The following is a 23,602-nucleotide window of genomic DNA, read 5'->3' as shown; positions in this document are numbered from 1 at the left end:
TTTTTAGCGATTGAACTATTCATACAAATCAATTTTTCTTCTTTGACAGTCCAGTATTATTTGTTCTGAAAAGTTTTTGGGGTTTTTTTTAAGCTAAAAGGGTCCTTAAAATAACAGAAAACTTTCATTTTCTTCAAAACAAACTTTATTTTTTAATTCAATGCAACAATAAAACCCTTTTAATTTTTTCTACATAGCAAGAGAATGATTTAAATATGCTGCAAAAAATTGAGGCAGATCACAGTTGGTACTCCGGAGAAATGACTTATTTAATCTCCCAATTAAAAAAGCATAAAAACTGAATTTAGATAAGGAGTGTCAGCACCAACTACTCACAGAATATTTTCTGCTGTTCATACTGGAAAAAAAAGTATTTGCTTGAAAATGATACCAAATTCAGCTTATTTATTTGAAAAATAAAGAAATTAGAGAGATTTTTCTAAATTCATGCTAAGACGGTGAGTCCGAAAATTGATCAAACATCGAATTTTCGAAAAAAATCTCCAAAGCGTAAGTTTCATTCAAAAAATCTAAAAAAATTAGTTTGAGCTGGTCTAAAGTAATATCTTTTGATATTTGTTCGTAAAAAAATAACGGACAAAATCGGAGACATGAAGGCACGACCGACTACTTAATTTAGGCGATTTGACGTGGAATGATCCCGTTACGAAAAAATGTAAAATAACTTAAAAATTTTAGCATTTTCAGGGGTCTTTTATGAAGTTAAAATGCTTTCGCAACGATTTCCCAAGAAAAATTTCTTGTTTAATTAATCATATTTCGTATTTAAGCAATAATAAATTACACAAAATTTAAATAAATTGAGATTGGTTCGTAGAAAATGACAAAAAGGAAAAAAAGACAGGTGTTAATGTAAAAAAGTAAAGAGATGAATCTCCATGCATTACAAAAATTATTATTTCTATAATGAGTATTTAGAAACGTAGGAAGAACGGAAAAATTGTATTAAATTAAAAGGGGAGAGCAAGAAAATCACATTAACCATTACTATTACCGGAATTGTTCACACGATAAGCACGAATCCAACTACAGAACAGAAAAAAAAAATATTCATAATTTTTGACCTGAGAAAAAATTAAATGCACATATTTCTCTGGAATCAATTACACATCCAGACCCATTTATAAACCTTACTAATTTTTGTATTGTTCAAATGATACACAAGAATAAAATTGGAAAGCAAAGATATTGCATCTTTATGTTTCCTAATGCCTCGATAGTGAAAGAACCAACGAAAAACAGCATTAGAAACCATAAAAGATAGAAACGTTTAAAATTCGTTATTTTGAAGTTCAACAAACAATGATAAAATTCTTTAATTCCACCTGAAATACCCAGTTAACTTTCACAGATGAAGCAAGCATGCGCTTGCGCACAACGTCATCCAAAGTAATTCTCTCAGGTCGTCTGCTCCGAGCGAAATATGAGCAGACGATCTGAAGGCATTCGCGGGGTTTGATGTGTCCCGATCGGGTGCACGATTTCGAGGAAGCACGCTATATTGTTACAAGTGACTGTGTTCTTAGATATCTTTACTTAAGACGGCAAACCACATTTAAAGTGAACCTTCGTATAAAAAGTATTTAATAACAGTGATCAATATAAAATTATTTTGAAAACATATCGATTTATGATTACAACTTAGAAAAAAAGAAAATTGTCTTCGCATGCTAAAGTATTGCTCAATCAAGTTCATGTATCAGTCATTAAGATTCCATTTTGATCATCCTTTTCAAGTGTCGGGCCATTTTGTCTAAAGATTAAATCTCAATCAATAAGATTTTGTAAAGTGCATAAAATGGAATCTAGTTATCTTCGATTTTTTTTAAAAAACGAGAAGTTTTAAAGATAAATTTTTGCTTTTTTCCCAATTCTACAGTTTTTCCGGGGTACTAGAAACTAGCATTTATCTGTGATATGTCCACTAAAAGTAAACTACCATTTTTGAAACTTGGCCACTCGCCGAAAATTAAGGACGTCAACCGCATTGTCGTAATGGGTTCTGAAGATGTCGGAAAAACAGGTAAGTAGTTTTATTCATGTATAGCTTTTGAAATTTGGTTCTAACACGTGCTTTGTTTCGCTTAAAACTCAAATTTGTATTAATATTCGTAATTAAAAGATTCTCTGAAATAAATAAGGAGTTGATGACAGAAAATAAATCTAGTTTTGCTTTATGGTTATATAAATAAGAATCACAGAGCAGTAATAAAATGCGAAGATAACAACGTATGAGCCGTTTATAAAGCTATTTTAAAAAAAAAATTATCCCCATCACAAATATACTAATGAATGTATTGAAAATCAGTATTCTTAAATAACTATGATAAGTGATACTTTTCCTCGAAAGCTATTTCTTGATTTTTTTCTTCCGAAAAGAGCTCACACATCGTAATGGTCTTTTTGTTTTGCTTCGTTAATATTTCGCGACTGCTGCCACCTGTTACTAGACTCAGAGAAAGTCTTAATGGTACGTATTTATCTCATAGTACATATCTTTCTCTCTATCTCTCTCTCTTTCTCTTTTTTTCTTCCCCTTTTTCATTCTTGGTTTAAATCATTTTTCCCTCTAATATAAAACAAAATTTTTAATAACATTCACTAACTACGTTGTTAGTGACTTGTTTATGATCTAAAAATTAGCGCTTGATGTTTCTTTCGATTTTGTTGAAAATGTAGTTCATATATATTTTAAGCTTATCCATCTCTTGTACGTTCTTTAATTTCATGAGTTCCTTAAATGTTCCTGCCTAAGAATTTTACTTTTTAAAAATTTATGTTTTGTTTTGTTTAAAACTTGATTGCTGATTGATAAATTTTATCACTTTTGATAATTGCGGATCATAAAGTTTTCTAGACTCAGGAAAATAATACATTGGGAACACATTTTTGATGCTTTAAGTGAGAAAACAAATATTTGTATGTGCTTTGTTCACATTTATCAAAGAAGAGGTTTAAATTCTTATGCTAGCAAATAATGTGTGTAGTTATTTATCATTAGTCTTTTAATTTTGAGTAATAAAAACATACGATATTTAAATGCAAAATTTCACTAAGAGACATCATAAAAACAAATTTTGAAAACATTAAGTAATTTCCTTTTTGCACACGTTGATTAAGTGTGACATAATATGCAAACATTTTGCAACAAAATTGATATTAAGGTATTTCATACTTTTTCTATAGCTTCACATTTTTACAGAGAAGTAGGTCTTCCCACAAAACTAAAACTATTTTATACAATTTTGATTCAAATGTTGAATTTTTGTATGCTCGAAACATATCTCAAATACTTTATGTATTAGCTGATTAATAACAAAATTATTTTTAAAATATTTACTGTCATATATGATTATAACTAAAATATTTGATTTTTATTGACTAGATGCAGGTACATTATCTCAAAATAATATTAAATGTTTTTATTAACTGAAAAAGCATACCTATATGCTTCGAAGAAAGCTGATGAGTAGGACGCACCAATGAAACTGCGATCTGATAACAATTAACAATGTCAGCTTAAAAAAAGAAACACCTTCAAGTTTCAAACGCAAAGAAAATACACTATTGGTGACTGATAAGCATTAACGTGATAAATCACACTCTAACTTATGTTTCGAAATGATGTGCTGGGGTTAATAGAGAAATTATCTGCTTTAGAATCAATTGATGTCATTCCTACACTGCAAAAACGATTCAGAAACGTTTTTGGAAAATAATGAGCAGCTGACGTGCTTAATTTCATCTAGTAACATATCTTATAAAAATCATTAACCTAACGGAAATAACCCTTGCATCTCTATGAAGATCTCGCCGGTTATAGCGAGTTTAGGGCCTTCAAGGAAAATTCAACAGGTATAGTGCAATTCATTTGAAGTTTCCAGAGTTACTAAAAAAAGTCAACGAAGCATCAATGCAACCATGGCCAAGGCAGAATTGCAAGTACACCCAGCCATCTCACTCGCCTGCTAATCTTCTCTTGCAAAGCTACAGCTATACAGAGACTTATTCGCCCTCACAAAGAGCTTTGTCAACTCAAGACGACACACTTAATAAATACGCTCAGTAAATTTTTAAACTGGTAGCTAAAAACTTTTCTCACACCAGTAAGGAATCTGCATTCGTGCAACTTGAAGCAATTCAGGAAACGTTTTCGCACTAATACTTGATTTTACGGGGAAATAGGAAAAAACCCAAGAAATCCCGCAACGTTCCACGTAAGTAATAATGTTTCGGATTTTTTTTTTTTTTTTTTTTACAGTGAGGATAATGATTACACAATGCATTGATAAGAGAAGATAATCCTGCCCACTACTGATTGGCTGAACGTAATTAATCATTAACCTTCCGAAATAAAACGAAACATCCTTTAGTTTAGGTTTCTCTGAATAAAACAATAGGTTGAACGGACACTTCTTCAAAGAACATTTATTACAGAATCTCTACAGCATATCAAAACATGCATTTAATCTTTTAGAAAACCAACGAGAATGATAAGGCAAAAAAAAAGTGATGGCAGACACATTTTCAAACAAAACGACGGTTTTAAAAAAGTATTCTCTTCTTAAATTTTTGTCTATAGGGCATAAAAATAGTAAGTACCTATCAGAAACAAATTTTCAACACCTAAAAAAAAAGTAAAAAAAAAAAAAAAACGACACAATTGGGTAAACCAACTAGAAATAATTGATGAAGGTTACCAAAGTTAAATCGAAAAACAATTGAAAACTAGTGTTAATTAAATACATAAAATAATATAAGATTTTTCTTATGGATCCGTTCACGAAATCAAATTATGAAAACGATAAACATTTCTCTATAATTTTTAACAGAGGAGAAATTGAAATTTTGTATTGTGCAATTTTATGATGTTAAGTACCAGTACAACAGCGCAGAAAAGAAATTTTGTGATACGGAATTTTAAGACGCTAAGCACTGGTTGAATTTTCAACTTATTTTTTTCATGTAATCTTTGTTTTCTCTTAGGGGAGTTTTAAAATTACTTATTTTCTTTAAGAAAAGAAAACCTAACTAACAATTGAGGCAATGAGAAGCAAAGGGATGTAAGTGAACATTTTCAAGTTTTGAGTAAAACTCGTTTAAAGCTTAGGTCCTAGGAAGACTTTCATTGAAAACTTTTACTAAATCATGCTGTTAATCAGAACCTACCAAGGCTACTAGTAGTATTTTTCGTCCCAAGAGAGAGGAGCCGTTCTCTTGGCATTTGTACTGGTTTGCTTCTCACTGCCTCAATTAATGTTTTAAAATAAATTTCACGTACGCTACTTATAAACAGGTACAGTTCAAAGACGATTTAATCTGAAACGGAGTTAAAAGTTTGAAATGAAAAAAAAAAAAAAAAAAGAAAAGAAAAGAAATCAGAACAAATTATGTCAATTATGTCAATTAAAACAACGATTCCAGACTTCGTCACTTTTGCATGCTGACTGCAAGAGAACTCTCAACGATACTTCAAACATAGACGATGTATTAGCATTATTAAGAATTCTTTTCGTAAGTTCAAACAGAATCTTTGAAAGCAAGGAAAAATATTTTTATGCTCCACTTCAGAAAAAAAAACCCTGAAAAATCCTTTCATGTATGAAAGATATTCCAGAGTTTCTAGCCTGATTTCAGCTAACAGTCGTTCAAAATGTTTCTTGTAAGGGTTTGTTGGTTGTGTCTCCAAAAACGTTTTTTCGAAAATACAACTTTCTCTGGTGATTTGAAAAATTCAACTTTCTCTCTCGTGTTACGTTTAATTCTCTACAAACTGGATTATTACTCTATAACTGAAACTATTTAAAGTTTTATAACTATCTGTATGAAGATTTTGGTAGAATTTGTATCTAAATAATTTACATGATATAACTTAAAAATACTGGGACTCTTTGAAAAGTTCACATTTTTAAAGAATGTTTCGAGAAATAACAAATTGCTATGAAACTTTTGTAATGCAAAAAGTATGCTTCAACTGACATTTTCCCTGAAAAAATTAAGTTAACCATATTTTTAGTGGACCAGCAGCAAATTGAAAAATTAAAAAGGTTTTTTTCTGAAGGGTAAGAAAGTAACAAAAGAAATTGCTAGAAGGTGAATTTTAGAGTACTTATTAATAATTAAATATATTTTTAAATATTGGGGATAAGATTCAGAATTGAAGAGCTGATATTTTTATAAACTCTTTAATCCACTTGGGTGTAACCCCTCTTAAAAAGGTTACACTGCACAAGTGCACTCCTACCTACTCTAAGTGATGCTACTGGATTTGATAGATTTTACGTAATTTAAAATATTAAGGGAAAATCCAGAAAATATTATTTTTATTTCATAAACTCTGAAATACATTTTGGGTGTCACCCCCCTAGAAGATTGGCAACCGGGGCTAAACCCCTTTTCTCGTAGTGAGGCTACAGCATATATACATATATACACATAGTTGAAAAAAGTCATGAGATGCCTACCAATATTATGACGGATCTACTTCTGCCCTGCAAAGTGCAACTGCAACTATGCCCTGCAACTCGAAGTCACATTGACTGAAAAAGTCGCTGGAAGGCCTCTGCAGTAATATTGAGACTGTGTGCCTTCTCTAAAGATAGATGATAAGTAATAAACTAAGCTTATTACACTACATACACTAAAAAAATTCCGAAACGTTACTGCGTATTTCCGTGGAACGTTTCGGGATTTCAGAGGTTTTTACCTATTTCCCCACAAAATCAAGTATCTTCGCAAACAAGTTTCCTGAATTGCTAAAAGATGTACGAATGCAGATTTTTCACTGGTGTGAAAAATGATTTTTGCTACCAGTTTAAAGGTTGACAGAGCGTGTTTATTCAGTGTATCGGCTTTAGTTTCATTACCGCCCGTCTGGATTGACTAAGCTTCCGGTGGGAGTAAATAAGTCATTGGATAACTGCAGGCAAGGAATACAGGGTTGTCCAAATTAAAGTTCCCCAACTCAGAGACCTGTGCAGGATGCTCTAAGGCTCCTATATAAGGGGAGCTGACTTATCCGACGTTTTGGTTCCAAAATTATCGGGCGAAAAAAATAAACATTTGTACAAAAGCCTCATTGCAGAAAACTGGTGTCCAAACTTTAGGTGTGTTGCCCGATTGATGTTTGATTATTTTATTCTGTGGATGAATACAATTTAATTAATACAAATTAAAAACAAATAAGGTATGAAAATGAGGTTTATTACCGTAAACATTTCCCGATACATTTTAGCTGAATTTGTAAACGAAGTTATCTTTCAAAATTTACCTAAAGTGACATTTTACTCAACTTATCATCAATTATTTTACGACTTAGCAACCAGCGAATATTATGACGTATTTATAAATACTAGAAACGAGGTTGGATCCAATTCTGTCTTGGAACCAAAATGTCGGATAAGTCAGCCTGTCTTTTTCAAGGGGCTCTAGGATGCTCTATGGGTCATAATGTGATGAAATTTGGGAAACAGACAATTCAGATCATGCGTTCGTGATTTATTTAAAAAAATCGTACCTGAAGTTGCCGATAGGAGGCGTTTCAGATCAACAAGACATTCTATAGATGTTCTATATATCCGTCGTGGTTCTCCACAACTTTTTCCATCCGTAAAGCAGTGTGTTCCACAGCGGAACGCAATAAGTGCACATTAATACCACGCACATTCTGAATAATTGAGTCTTTCAGATATTCCAAGGTTGCTGGATTTTCTCGGTAGACTTGATCTTTTTAAAATCCCCATAACCAAAAGTCGCATGGGGTGAGATCAGGCGAGCGAGGAGGACAAGCTGCTGGGAAACAGCGGCTGATCACACGTGCATCAGTGAAAGTTGCCCGTAACACCTGTTGAACGCCCAGAAGAATATGGGGACGTGCACCATCCTGCATAAATATCGTGTCCTGGAGGTGGCCACGTTGTTGCAGTTCAGGAATCACAAACGTTGTCAACATGTCCTGATATCGTCTTCCTGTGACAGAGCAGGTTTCGAATCCCCTTGGAGTCACCTCTTCAAAAAAAAATAAGGCCCAACGATGAATGTTGCAGTGAAACCGCACCATACCGTAACCTTTGCAGGGTGCAAGGGCACTTGATGAATTGCTCGCGGGTTTTCACTTGCCCAAATGCGGCAGTTGTGCGCATTCACTTGACCAATCAGGTGAAAATGGGCCTCATCCGTCCGAAGGATATTCCACGGCCAAGCAGCATCGACTTCCATTCTGGCAAGGAACTGCAGCGCAAATGTTTCTCGAACCACAGGGTCCCCGTCCGACAGCTGATGAAGACTATGGATTTTGTAAGGAAAATAGCGTAGGATTCAACGCATCACACGCCAGACGGTCGTATAGGGCATATCCACAGCACGAGAAACACGTGGCACACTGACAACACCATGTGGCGATTGTCTAGTGGTATCCACGACCGCCAAAGGAACGTCTTCTACGCGTGCAGAATTCACAGCATAGCGTCCTCTACTTGGCAAAATTCCCAGTTTTCCAGATCTTTCGAACTTCTTCATCATCTCTCCTAAAGCGCGGGGTGACATCGGTCCTCGGCGCATGTTCTTCAGCCGACGGAATGCTCTTAAAGCAGCGCATGAATTCTCGTCATTCTGGTAAAAAAGTTTGAACAATAGAGCTTTGACTTTCAAAGTCACCATTGTGTACCAGCGAGGTTGAAAATAACTGCCTGTGCAGCGCCTGTCTTCCACCTACCACTTTTGTAGGGCTCATCTTTTGCATACGTTGCGCAGAAGCTTTATTTCTGCAAATCACGTTGTTGAAATATGCAAATTTCCCAATTACTTGTGTTACAGCGCCATCTATCGGCAACTTTTAGTATTATTATTTTTTTAAATAAATCACGCGCGCATGATCTGAAGTGTCTGTTTCCAAAATTTCTTCACATTATGACTCATAGAACATCCTGCACAGGCCTCTGAGTTGGGGAACTTTAATTTGGACAACCCTGTATGTTTGGCTCTTGCTTGCAATTATTCACGTAGCTTTGGCCATGGTTGCGCTAATGCTTCTGGAGCTTTCTTGGTAAACAAGGAAGGCTCTAATCACATACATTAAGCCTATTCAATTTTTGTAGAAGGTTCACGACTGGCTTTAACAGGGGAGATTTCCCAGTACTTCAGGAAGATTATTGACTTTTATCGGAAAACGTTCCTGGTTCTTGTAAGATTGTACTGGTTGTACTATATTTTGTACTGATTGAAATTGGGCACATCAGCTGCCTATTATTTTCCAGGAACGTTTCTGAATCGTTTTTACAGTGTAACGCCGAAAATGCATTCGACTCAAAAATAATTACTTTTGAAGTATTTTCCTTTGCTAAACGTAAAAATCACCAAAACAGTTGAGATTAGTTCTAGTGATCATGACACAGAGCAAACTAGGTTAAATCTCACAAATTATCTTCATTTCCCAGGAGATAGAAGCACCTCCAACAATTCAGAAACGTTTCAGGAAACTAATGGGCAGCTAATGGCCCAATTTCTGCCAGTAACATATCTTGCAAAAACCAGGAACGTTTTCCGCTAATACTCAGTGCCCTTTTTGAAGTTTTGCCGGAACATTTCCCAATAACACAGAAATATATCCGGTTAAAGCTAGTCATAATTCTGGAACCTTCAGAGAAAACTTAGGTCGGTATAAAGTATTAAGTTGAAGACTTCCTCATTTATCGAAAAAACTCCACAAGAATCGTGCAAAATTTTCAAAAAAATTTTAAAGTAGGTGCTGGGGTTCTGGAGTTTACCCGGACATATATAAACATAAAAAATCAGCTTTCTCTCTCCGTCTTTTTAATATTAGTATTGACATATAAACATGCGAAATCTGCTCCCTCTGTTTTTGAAATGATGTATAGATAATTGCATAAAATAGTTTGTCAGCAATTACTTTTATGTTTCAAAAGTTACATTTATGGGACATAAACGTAAAATATCTATCAGAATGGAAATGGCCTATCACATTCCCCAAAAAATAAATTTCCGGCAAAATTTGAGTGTTAAATCCCTTAACGCTAGCAAGAATAGAATCCCTTTTAGTTCATCGCTGATCTTTACGTTATGAGGTTGGACACAAACCGATGTATATGTCGGTTAACAAACACTCAGGTGTGTCGGGGTTTATAGAAAACTATAATCCTACACTCCAACACTTGTTTCTCTAGCAACGATGAATAATTAGTGAAAAGCATGTAGTGATTTCAAAAGTTCAATATCTTAGCAACAGAAGAATGAAATAAATTTCTTACCTCGATTTTCTTTCAACAATCGGCTCTTAAAAAGAGCGTAGCTGAAATTTCATCGCGACACGAACAAAGCAAACCCCATCTCACAATTCTGGGTACAAACTGGAAACTGGTTTTCCCTACCTTTACTCCAGCTAGAACCTATAACTGGAGAGGTCGACGCATCCGCCATGTTGGAGCGTACTTATCGCACAACAGGGAAATACAGAATAAAAGACATTCCGCAGAACACTGCAACATGTTAGCAAAGATTACAGAGCATTTATAATGTAATGATAGTCGACACGATCGAGCTCTATTTCCAGGCTGCAGTCACTTTATCGGCTATTACTTATCCATTTCTTCTTTCTTTTTGCGTCTGCCGGAAAGACGAAGAGCTGAAATCCTTTTTTGGAGCTGTTTGCACAATTTACAGCCGAACAACCACCCATTTGACTCAATTTAACATATGCTAAAGAAATGTAAACATCAGCAGCAATGCTCTCGCTGCGAGGCACTGGATGAAGTTTGCTCCAAAATGGCGGATGTGTCAGCTCCTCCACTATAGGGACCTTAACTCCAGCTAAAGTACACAATAGAACAGGTTTGTGTTCTCTCTAACAGGAAGGGAAGCATTATGGTTAAAAAACACTGATATGTATGTTTATCATAATTAGTCGTGGCGCTGCCTATGCCAGATTTGAAGCCTTTCATCTATTCACCAAATATCCTAAATAAACAAACAAACCACTGACGTAGACCGGAAGTAGCGAGTCTTATTTCCGGTTAAGCGCCAATCTCCATTGCTAGAGATAGATGTTCATAGCGAAAGCGATTTTGTTGTGCTTCTTTAAAGAGCAGAATAATGTCTTCCGCGTATTTCAATGCATTAAATAAGAAAGACAAGCTTAGTTATTGTTAAAAATTATCTTTCAATGGCTTTGACCTTACCGATCCTTTAGTAGATGGATGGCGAATCTATTGCTAACGATTGATGTTTACAGTGTTCAGGCAATTTTGTTTTCTTTCAGTTCTAGGTAGAATCATGTCTTTTGCGTATTTTAATGCATGAAATGAGTATAATAGTCTTTGCAATTCTCAAAAATTGTCGATCAACGGATCTGATTTTCCTGATCCTTTAAATACAGAAATAAGAAAAAAAAAAAAAAACGAGTCTTCGTTTGTCGATTATTACCGCGATTTCAATGATAAGCATTTATGAATACCTCCTAAACAGAAATAAAGTTGATACAAAGTCTGCTTTCAAGAATCACAAATCTACTGGATTGCAAGTACGTTGTGAATTGTAATTCCTATTCTTAAGTTGAAGCTATTTTTTCAAAGATGGAAGCTTTTCTGCACTATGTTCACACAGAATGGCTATGACAGGGAGTTTTGGTGTCATATTCAATCAATTCTCCTGTTGTAGCTTTTCAGTTCACCCACACTTATTACAGTTGCTACCTAATTTTCAGGTTTGATAATAAATATATTTTATTACATATTTGTTCATCACTTTTTTTTGTTTAATCAACTTGCTTCTGTAGCAAGATTGATAGGCATAAAAAAAAAATTGAAAGATAACAAAATTTAAATTTAATCTCCGAGTGCTTTCTCCTGCGTTAAAATTGCTTTGAATGTAATACCAATAGCTATACTATGATACTATACTATAACTTTAATTAATGTGTTTGTTTACCGATTGTCGAATATCTAAATTTGTTTACAATTAGAGCGCCTAATATTAAAGTACCGTCAATAACTCGAAGTCCCAAGAGACGGGCTAAATGGTTCGAGTTATTGATAGTTCGAGCTATGGGAAGTTTTTTTCTCATGAGGTAATGAATAGTGGTTCTTTATTTTAATCACACAAATCAAACTGTTTGAAACCCGTCAAAACACTGGAAACTTTCAGCTTTGCAGGAAGCAAATAAAAAATTGTTCAGGTTGAGTTTTTCTAATAATCAATTTAATATAGATCAATATAGATCTTCACACATTACAGTAAAAATACAAAGCTGATGAAATTAAGGTGAATGTTTCCAGCTCGTAAATACCTCGCACAAAGTGTGTTTACTACACAATATTCATTAAGATTCAATCCTTTCACTTTAAAGCATTGGCTTTGATTCGACGATCAGGACCTTTAGAAATTTGAACATCTTTATTTCTGACATCTTATTTGCTCCTGTCCTCATGCTGTACCCGAAAGCAGAACAACATCCCCTCTTTTTACGAAAATTTTGCGCCTTTGAAATTCATGATTAATTTAAAAAATTCAATCAAATTACAGATACGTAAACAGAGCAATTCGTCGTAAGAAGCAATACAAATAAGACTTCCGCCGGAAGTTTTGAGTGACCCCGTGCAGCCCTGCCACCTAGTGTTCAAAAGAGTAAGCGTGGCTTGGAATTTGGTGAATATGTATGTGTGTGGTGTGCGCTTGCCTTTGCGAAAGTGCCATTCTGAGCTCCATTACAGAGCGGACATTTTTTTTAAGCGTCGCAGTTCTTTAAAGGACACTTTACCGAGTAAGCATAAATAATGCTATAATATCATTACCGGAAAATGTGCTTCAACATAATTAATGTTTTCAAATACATATCTCACTCTTGAGAGTGAGAGTACTAGAACTAGAACGCCTGAGCAGTCTACTTCCCTTACTATTGGAAGCTGTTTCAGAGTTATTTATTTAGTTCAGTGCATAAATAGTATTGGTAGTTTTAATACTTGTTTGGAAATAAGCAGTACAGTGGAGCTAAAAAAATGCCACGAGCTTGGGTCTCAATAGTTAACGTGCAGTATCGACATATTCTTATTTCAGTTTAAGCCTTCTAAGGTTTCTTAGCTACTGCGTGAATTAAGAATTAACATTAGTGTTAAAATAGGGGTTAGGTTCCGTGCGCAGATAAAAAAAAATACTTCCATTCTAGTGATTACTAACTACATAATAAGTTTAATGCGTACTTACATCGATTTCAATGCACAACATGCTTAAAGAAAACGCAACCTAATTTAGTGCTCATGAAAAGAAGCTGGCTATGATAGTCTTTTGGAGGTCAAGAATTTTTCTCTGTAGTTCTTTTCAGAGCATTAACGAATCCACGATCATTTCCGTGATATATTTTCTTCCGTGATAGAGACCTTCTTCACCAACAAATCAGAAAGATCATTTCAATTGCCAAGGAGTTGCTTAAAATTTTCGATGTTAACGCATTTGGTTCTGTGTCATCGATGTCGGTATCCTCGTTGCTTTTGTCCTCCTTTGTCACTCCTAAAAGTTCTTCTTCCAATGAGTTCTGAATTGTGCGAGATTAATAAATTTACTTCTGGAAAGAGCTTTGGAAAAAAATCGCAAAAAATGTCTCCAGTAGCCCAAGCTCAATTATTAGCACGCCAAAATGCAGTTTATTACGTGTAATCTGCAATCTTTTTAGATTTCAAAAGAGGGGGATATTTTATCTATTTGTCTTGCTGCATCCGCGTAAAACCGAAACACATCCGCGTAAAATAAAATAAAAGTGTCAAATCTTACACCGCGTATAATCGAAACCACGTAAAATAAACCCGCGTAAAGCAAGATTTTACTGTATAATGTTAAACATAAATGAAAAATTATCAAAAAAAAGTTTTTTGCTATAATATGATTTAAGTAAAAAACCAACGGAAATAAAGCACAAATTCTGAAGAATATGCAACTACGATGGAGAGAAAAACCAACGTAAATATAGCGCAAATTGTGAAGAAAATACAGCATGTAGCTAAGGCTGCAATGGAGTGAAAAATAACGTAAAAGAAGCAAAAATTCTGAAGAAAATACAGCAATAGCTATTTTAAGGCTACAATGGAGACCTGTTGTTTGCTGATTGGTTAATAGTCGTCTTGTGTCCTGAATTCCTATTGGTTAGCCCTCTTTGGTATAAATACCAGTGTCCACGTGGTTTCTGTAAGTTCTCTCGCGACTTTCTGATTGTGTTGGCGAGCTTTTTGCATTTATGAAGAGGTTCCATTGTAGCCTTGAAATAGCTATATACTGTATTTTCTTCGGAATTTGTGCTTTATTTACGTTGGTAGTTCCCTTTAATCAAGTTTAAACATACTTGGTGTAAATATTACTCTCTTCTAAAATTTTCGCTTTGAAAGAGTAACGGTTCTAGACCGTTAAATACTCGCGATCCAGTTTTTTTTCGCTCTCTCTTCACAAAAAACCGACAAAAAATATGTTAAAAACTGAGACCCGACTACAGCTAAAACCACTAAATGGTGCTGTTTGATATCATCGTCTTGTTGAGTAAAACAAGTCATTTGGTAAGTCAGAATTTCATGTTTATTTAGCTCTGCCGAAATCCTCGGTAACTTCCACATTAAAAACATTATGCCTCAATTCAAATGCCGTAGTCGTGCTTTGTCAAGCACAGATTTATATTTAAACTGTAGTTGACCACGCACGACTAAGGCATTGGAATTGAATTATAAATTATTACTGGCTTTTAATATTATTGATTAAATAACGTGCAGAAATGTGGAATATGACATCTAAAATCGGGATGGATGTCCCCCATGGATTTCTCCCTTTTCATTTCAGAGCTCCATTCTTATGAAATAAGATGAGAAAAGTCCATTTACTTATATTGGAAAAAAAAGAAAAACCTTTCGGTAAATAAATCTGCTTACTCTGTAAAATTTTATTTTTTAATCGATCATTAATTTAACTTTGAAACGTTAGGAGGCAAGGCCCATTTTCATTTGGAAGTGAGGGGGAAGTTACCCTCCTTCCCCCGTACGAGCAACCTATAATTAAAGCTATACTGAAGGCAAATGTTTATTATTTAAATGCTAGTTACTGTGACTGTAACAAGCACCCTAATAACAAAAATTTACTTTCATTTAAAATCATAATTTTCCCTTGATTTCGTAAGTTGATGTTTGAGTTCCGGACTTATTGCCTCAATTTTTCAGCTAAGTAACAGAATACTCATCCATTCGTAAAACGTTAACTGCTGCATAAGTTTTTCAAAACATTTATGGCACATACACCGTAAAACCAATTCAGAAACGGTTCTGGGAAAAAATGGGCAGCTGATGTGGTCAATTTCTGCAAGTAATGTGTCTTGCAAAAAACAAAAATTTTTTCTGATAAAATTCAGTAACGTTTCTGAATTTATCCTGAAATCTTTCTTTAGAATTCAGTAATCTCCGCAGTTAAAGCCAGTCGTGTTTAGAACCACTAGATAAAACTTTAGTACATTAATATAATAGCTTGGCGCTGCTTTGCCAAGAAAGCCCTAAAAGCCTTACTACATTCATCGGCAAATCTAAGACTGAATTGCAAGCAAGTACCATAAATCTAACTCGGCAGGAATTCCTGTAAAGCAACGTTATGCAGAGACTTATTTCGCTTTCATTGGGAACTTAGTCAATCCGTAAGTAATTATTGTAAAGCATCGTTATGCAAAGACATATTCGCTTTTATTGGGAATTTAATCGGTTTGGACGGGTCGCAATCAAGCTAAAGCCAACAAACTTATTAAATAAGCTCAGTTAATATTGATACTAGTAGCTAAAAAAAATTTCACAGCAGTGAGAAGTCTCCATTCTTGCAACTTGCAGCAATTCAGTAAATCTTTTGACAAAAATACTTGATTTTCTCAGGAAGTGGATCAAAACCTTTTTAAATCCCGAATCGTTCCACGAAAATAATCAGTAATGCTTCGGAATTTTTTACAGCGTATATATTTTCAATTTTGTTTTTTGAAAATGTGTAAAAAAGATGTATTTTTTATACTTTAAACCTTTTTTGTGGTTTTTGAGAACCCAAAATTATGTTTTAGTAAGCTAAACGTTTAATGGGTATGTATCAATACTAAGAACCACAACTTACCTGAGGTGTTTTAAAAATTAAAAAAAAAAGTTTTTTAAATCTATACTATTGTAAGCAGCCCAGTAGAGTAGCGAAGGGGGAGGGGGGCTGGGAGTGAAAACACCTCCCAGAGACATTGGTTTTTACATGAATGCAAATTCTAATACAGTATTTTATGCATAGGAAAGGCTGTTTAGATCAAAAAAAAAAAAAAAAAAAACTGCAGAGGGTATTTTTGATCAAAAAATCCCCTTCCAGAAGGTATTTTTGATCAAAACCCCCCTCCAAAAGGTATTTCTGGCTGCGCTAGTGAATCAGCCAATCTACAGTCAAAAATTTAAGACTTGCTTGCTGAGTTGCTTTGTGATGAATTTAAACCCTGAATCATTTTCTTTAAGTGTTACCATGAAGTTCCAAAAAGTTACCATTCACAAAAATAATGCCGCAGCGGTTTTCTATCTTTATTGATTGTATATTTTTTGATGATTAGTTTTAAAGTATAATTTCTTGTGTAACTATTGAATATGTATGAAAATTCTCATTGTAGCAGCTATTAGCAACTTATTTTCAAAAACGAAACCAAAAGTAGAAAAAGTTTGTAAAGAATACATCTCACACAAAAGCCATTCTATTAAACGATCATTTTAAAAATCTAACGGGTATTCTGTAAATAATAATTTACTTTCCTGATTTTCAGGTATTCTGTAAATAATAATTTACTTTCCTGATTTTCAGGTATTCTGTAAATAATAATTTACTTTCCCAATTTTCAAGGTCATCTTGTTGTCATAGGTGATTCGCTGAACGGGTACTAAATTCGACACTTAATTAGAAAGCGTAATTATTCAGTAGGTTGGAAACGTGACATTAAATGTATTTATAGGAAATCATTAGCAGATGTTTTTATTTTGGATTTTTCTTTTCTTAAAACGAATATTTGTGCAGCTTTTTAAAAAATATTACATTATTTTTTTACCGTATTTTTTATAGAATGGAGCTTACTTCTATTCTTCGCTATTTTTGAAATAAAAATGTAAAAAAAATTTCATATTAGCTAACTTTTTACCATTTTGCACTGAAAACTTCCTTAACTTACGGGCTTTTTTTATGAGCTCATTAAGATGCAATTTTTTTTAAAGAAATGGTTTTACTAATGCAAGATTTTTAGACACTTTAGTTTTGATTAAGTGAAACTGGGAGAGGAATAATGAATGAAAAACTCGGAAGCAAATTTTTTTCGTCTTTTTTTGAATGACCATTGAGTGAAATCTGTTTGGAAATGGATCGTTGAAATTTTGGATGGCATAACTTTGGGCAATTGTTCCTTTATAGCAAAACCATCGAGGTCTATGTGCATTAACACTTTTTGGTGTCAAAAATTGGGAACAGCTGAATAAAAAACATCAAGAATATTATCTATTTTCTCAAAAAATGTATGCAAAATTTGAAAAATATTCTCAATTCACTGTAACAAAATTCCGAAACGTTACCAATTAATTCCGTGTAACGTTTCGGGATTTCAATGGTTTTTATCCACTTCTTGGAAAAATCAAGTATCATTTTCAAAAGGTTTCCTGAATTACTACAAGTTTTACAAATGCAGACTTTTTAATGTTGTAAAAAATATGTTTCGCTCCCAGTTTAAAGATTAACTGAGCGTATTAACTGAGCGACCTGTAGTTTGATTACAACCCGTCCAAACGGAATAAGCTCTCAAAGAAACACTGTAAAAACGATTTTCAGAAACGTTCCTGGAAAATAATGGGCAGCTGATATGCCCAATATCTGCCAGTAACATATCTTGCAAATTTCAGGAATTTTTTCCGCTAAAATTCTGTAACCTTCCTGATATTATCCTGGAAGCCTCCTGAAAAATTCAGAAATCTTCCCGTTTAAAACCAGTCGTGTCTGTGGAAGTAATATCTTGGCATCATTCTGATTTATCAAGGAAGTTAAAAGAGCATTATTGCAAACATGGCTAAAACTATGCCAGAATTGCAAGTAACAAGAATTTTACTTGCCTGCAAATCTTGCTAAGCAATGCAGTCCACACTTTTTCGCTCCCTTTGGGAGTTTAATTAGCATGGACGGGCCGTACTTGAAGTAAAGCCAATACAATTTATAAATATGCTCAATTAATCTTTAAACTGGGAGCTATAAATATTTTTTTCACAACAGTGAAAAGTCTGCATTCTTGCGACTTGTAGCAATTCAGGAAACTTTTTGTCAAGAATACTTAATTTTTCCAGGAAGTGGATAAAAACCATTAAAATCCCGAAACGTTACACGGAAATACCCAGTAACGTTTCGGAATTTTTTTACAGTGAAGTGAATAAGTATCTGGAGTCCGCAGCTTTGCGAGAATTGCAGGCGAGTTACAGTCTTGATACATACTTGCAATTCTGACTAAACATTGGCAATGTTAGAAATACTGCTAGTGAAACCTTTTTGATAAATCAGGGATAAGCTAAGCTAGTATGTTATAGCTACTTAAGTTTGATCTGTAAGCTCCAGAGACATGACTAGCTTTAAACGGGAAAATTTCTGAATTTTTCAGGAAGTTTCCAGGATAATTTCAAGAAGATTACTGAATTTAGCGGAAAACATTCCTGTTTTTTGAAAGAAATGTTAGTGGCAGATGAATTGGGCATATCAGCTGCCCATTTTTATTTTCCAGGAACGTTTCTGAATCGTTTTTACAGTGTTGTAAAGTTATTTATTTTAAAAATTCTTTCATTGCTGGGGACGTTAAGGTGTTACTCTATCAGTGATTTTGGTTGTTATACGTATTAAAATTGGTATTTTGCATTTCCCAAGAATGGATATGTAACAGGAAGCGCAAAGAAATAAAAACTCATTTTAATTCACGCAATAAGTTAGAAATAATTTATACATCGACTACGCAAAGAAGATAAAAACAATAACTTTTACAGCCCCCATATTTTAAAAATACAATTTATAGAAATAAACATGTGACTGAATAAAATAATGATATTTCACGCCAAGCCCTTGTTTTCCTTTCATTTTTATTTTGAAATCCGAAACACATTGAAACATTAATCTCCTCCCTATTTCTCCTTGCGATAGAAAAACAATTTATAGTATAGGTAACTACGGTTTAATGTCTTAAAACACCTCGAGAGAAAATGATGAATATGGAGATAGAAGTGAAAAAGAAAAACAAATGTTCATTGTGATAAAGAAAATGTTCACTATATTTCTATCTAGTGAAAAATGAAAATTTAAAAGATTTACGTTTCGAAAATGTTGAAAAAAAAATGTCGGAAGATGATACAGAGACATAAAGACTTTTATTCTTTCAAATATATTTTTCTTCTGGTAAGGTAATAGTTAAAATGCGACAACATTACATTTGCTGCAATAGGATCTCAAAAGTAATTACGCAGTCTTAGTTTTTAATAAGATTCGGCTATTGGTATAAGAACTGTGGTAAAATTGATTATTTTAAAGGAAAAAGAAAATCAGTAATGGTATATTAATTAGTAGGGAAGCATTTAAAGCGTAATTAATGATGTGGAGAAGCAAGCGAGGATATTAGCTTTTAGTATTAAGAAATAAAAGGTGAAATTTGAACTAGTTTCAATGGAGATATATTTTTTAAGTGAAAAAGCTAAATTGAAAGCAGATCATCCTGTATTTTTTTTCCAAAAGCATAAATTTTGATAAATGTAGGGTAGTCATGCTTAAACTTAAATGTGATTTAGAGACTAGAATTTAAACGGCTTTTTTTTCAATTACTGAAAAAAATTACTAATTGAATATAAGTAATACCGTCATTAATTAAAAAGTCATGCTACTGTTAAGTATTTTTTTTTTTTTTGAAAACTTTTACAAATGATGAGTAAATTAAAATGCATTTGAATTAATTCTAAGCAGGTTTTAGTTTTAATTGTCCTTTTTTTTACAATGTAAAACAAAAATTTGATACGTTTCTAAAAATATTGGAAAGGTAATGTCCCAAATTTCTGCTATTAACATACATAGCTAAACATATTTTTTTTTTTTTTTTACTGAAATTAGCCTGGAATGTTTCTGAAGAATTCAGAAACCTTCCCAATAAATGCCACTCTTGTTTTTGGAATAAATCAGGAGTATTCAGAGAAGATTTAAGATTGAACTTATACACTGTAAAAAAATTCCGAAACGTTCCTGAGTGTTTCCGTGTAACTTTTCGGCATTTCAATGGTTTTTATACACGTCCTGGAAATATCAAGTATCATTGTCAAAAAGTTTCCTGAATTCCTGCAAGTTGTCTAAATTCAGACTTCTCTCTGTTGTAAAAAATATTTTTTAGCTTCCAGTTTAAAAATTAACTAAGAGTATTTATAAGGCGTATCTGCTTCCTTTAGATTACGGATCGTCCATGCTGATTGAACTCCTAAAAGGAGCAAATAAGTATGGACTACGTAGCTTTGCAAGAATTGCAATCAAGCGAGATGCGTAATACTTGCAATTCTGGCTCAGCTTTGGCCGTTTTGCAATACTGGTTTCATTAATCAAGAAGGTGCCAAGCTGTTATATTATCACTAGCTAAGATTACTCTGAAGTCCCGGGGACAGTACTACCTTTAAATGAGAAGATTTCTGGATTTTTCAGGAAGGTTACTGAGTTTTATCGGAAAATGTTTCTGGTTTTTGCGAGATATGTTACTGGCAGAAATTGGGCACATCAGCTGCCTATTATTTTCCAGGAACGTTTCTGAATCGTTTTTACAGTGTAGCAATAGCTTGGATCTTTCCAAAATTGCATTAAAATTTCCTAAAGCAAGCATGATTGAAGCTAAGGCAGGATTGCATTCAACTACCAGGGACATTACTACCAGGCACATTACTTGTCCGCAAATTTATGCCAAACTACCATAGCCAGATTATTGCTTGCAGATCTTGCAAAGCTACAATGGTTAATTAATATTTAACGGCCGCAGCGGAACATAAGGCAAAAGATCTGATACAAGAGTTGAATATATTTTCGCTTTTATAATTAAAAATGTTTTTATACATTTTGTAGTTATTTATTTATTTTATTTTATTTTATTTTTAAAACAGTGATGAATCTGCGTTCTTGAAACTTGTAGCGATTCAGGGAACTTTTTCTCAAAATAACTCTGGAAACTTAATTTTCTCAGAAAGCTTGGGGAAACCCATGAAATGCCGGAAATAATCTGAGACATTTCAGAATTTTCTTACAGTGTAATTAAGACCATAAGAAAGAATCAGTTGAAAGAACCTTTGATTGGTGAAAATCAGGTTATGCATATCAAAGAGTAACACTATACGTACTAAAATAAAATGCTTATTTGACAGTTTATAGGGATATCCATATATTATATATTATAGTAAATATTACATACACAGTAATTATTGAAAATGACACTGCTTTTTCATATTTCGTATAGCGAGATGAATACAGATTTATTATGCCGTGGGCAGGTAAACGGCAGCATTTGCAGAAATGAGTTTCCGATATATGAAACACGTTTTGGACTCGATACTAACAATAGGGAAATGTTAGAATTAGATGCTTTTCAGCAGAAATCACATAAGCAAGCTTGTACAGTCATAGAAAAAAAAACGAAACACTCGATCGTATTCAAAGACTATTGACACAAGAGACACGTGTAAGGTGTCATTGTTTCAGAAATAAAAAGTTCTACATAATTATGGTAAAAAATTGTTATTAAGGGGTCGTCTTCATATTAAAACGAGCATCAACTTCAAATTTTTCAATGAGAACCCCCTTTTATTATCACATATTTGTGATCAGCATTCTTTTTTAACTTTGTATACAAAGGTTTGTTTAATTCGATCAAGCCGTTACTTCAGAATCAAGTTTTGAAAAATTCCTCTCGTAATGTTAAAACGTATTTTGATATTTTTACTAATAACACAAAAACTATATTAGGCACGGCAAAGATTGTTTTTTTATATCAAAATATGAACCGACCCAATAATGAAAAAATAATTTACAACACCTAAAATGAAATTTTAGTTTTTTTATGAATTATTTTAATATTTTTTGAAAAAAATATGATCTGAAACCATATTAAATTTTAACAGAAAAACAATCTGGAAGAGCTTTTATGTGGGAATCCAAAATTTGAGCTCCAAATATTCAGTAGTTTTTGCGCTATGCAAAAAAATTCATTTTTTCCTACTTTAGGGGACCGTATACTTTTTTAAAAAAGAATTATGAAAGTTGGTTTCTTCGTAAAAAAAGAAAAAAAATGTTCAACAAAATAAGCAAACCAATTATAACGTGGATTTTCTACATTAGAATTCGTCTATGAATTTTTTAAATGCATAAATTTATTCGCTGTCTCTGCAGAAGAACAACACAATATTGCAACCATCAGTTTTTTGTGGATATCGTTCAGACGTCAATGTGTAAATAATGCGAAACGTACTTCATTGTCTAATAAAAGAATATTTTATAGAAATTTTTAAATTAAAAGCTACACTTAAAATACTTCTGTTTTTTTTTTTTTTTTTTTTTTTTTGATTGCGTTTAGCCATTGCCTTTTGTAAAACAATAACTCAAAAAATAAATAAATAAACATGCACAGCTTTTTCACAGAAACATACAATAAAACCTCATTGTCTTGCTAGTCATGTTGCAATAGACAGTGTAGAATTAATTGCTCTTTCCGGTGATAATTATTGCCTTGCCTAAATCGGGAAAAAGTATTCGAAAAATAGCCGACAGTGTGAAGTTACGCCTTTAACAGTATCCAGATGAGTCAAAAAGTAATATTTGCTCTTAGATAAGTTTACTGGTTTTCAGGAATTATTATAATTATTATTATTTTTTTTTTTTTTGTATAGTGTTTGAATAATTTTTAATGTGTTAAGATGTAGGAAAGGAAATGTCGGTCGCAGTAGTGGGCCGCATGTTTTGCAGCCCGAATTCTGCACGCAAAGTGATTGTTGTGGCTAATTGTGAACTTTTTTTTTTTTTGACTTCGTCAAAGATTTAACAAAACATTAATTTGGGTGTTAGATTAAGTTGAGTTTTTGTCTATTCTTAATTATAATTTAAATACTATTTTTCTATTTTCTTTCTCATTGTCGGTGCATTTCACATTAAAATCATTCCCGCAAGACAAAGATAAAATTTCAAATTATTTTCTTCTTTTTTGAATAAAATGGAAAAATATCTACAAAGAAAGAAAGTTATAATAAATTATTGTTATCAATTATAGATGCCTATCTTATTATATGCATGTTTTACAGAATCCAATATCTGAATATTCGGCTCCAACTTTATGCCACTGGAACTATTTTTACTTTCTGATCTTACTCTTTAAGCAAACAAGGGGCCCCACGGACCGGCTTCGCGGACTGAATGCGTCCCGCGTCTGAACTGCGATGCAATTCTGGTTTGGTAATCCCATTCGATGGTTGCTGTGGGGCCTAATAATGAGCCCAACAGCCCTGAACTAGGTTTAACCGAACAATGAAGC

At 33.3% G+C, this 23,602-nt stretch overlaps 1 protein-coding gene across 1 annotated transcript in view; it reads left to right on the top strand.

The window, feature by feature from the left end:
* Positions 1-1,938: 1,938 nt before the first annotated feature.
* Positions 1,939-23,602, top strand: part of LOC129231806 (ras-related and estrogen-regulated growth inhibitor-like protein) — a 56,211-nt gene continuing 34,547 nt past the window's right edge. The window contains exon 1 of the mRNA XM_054866182.1: positions 1,939-2,044. Within this exon, the coding sequence (XP_054722157.1) occupies positions 1,939-2,044 (106 nt within the window). The remainder of the gene's footprint in view (positions 2,045-23,602) is intronic.

This window comes from Uloborus diversus, chromosome 10 (assembly GCF_026930045.1).
Source record: "Uloborus diversus isolate 005 chromosome 10, Udiv.v.3.1, whole genome shotgun sequence".
NCBI classification, from domain to species: domain Eukaryota; kingdom Metazoa; phylum Arthropoda; class Arachnida; order Araneae; family Uloboridae; genus Uloborus; species Uloborus diversus.
The sequence above is the reverse complement of the archived record's forward strand: the minus strand, read 5'-3'. Positions and strand labels throughout refer to the sequence as shown.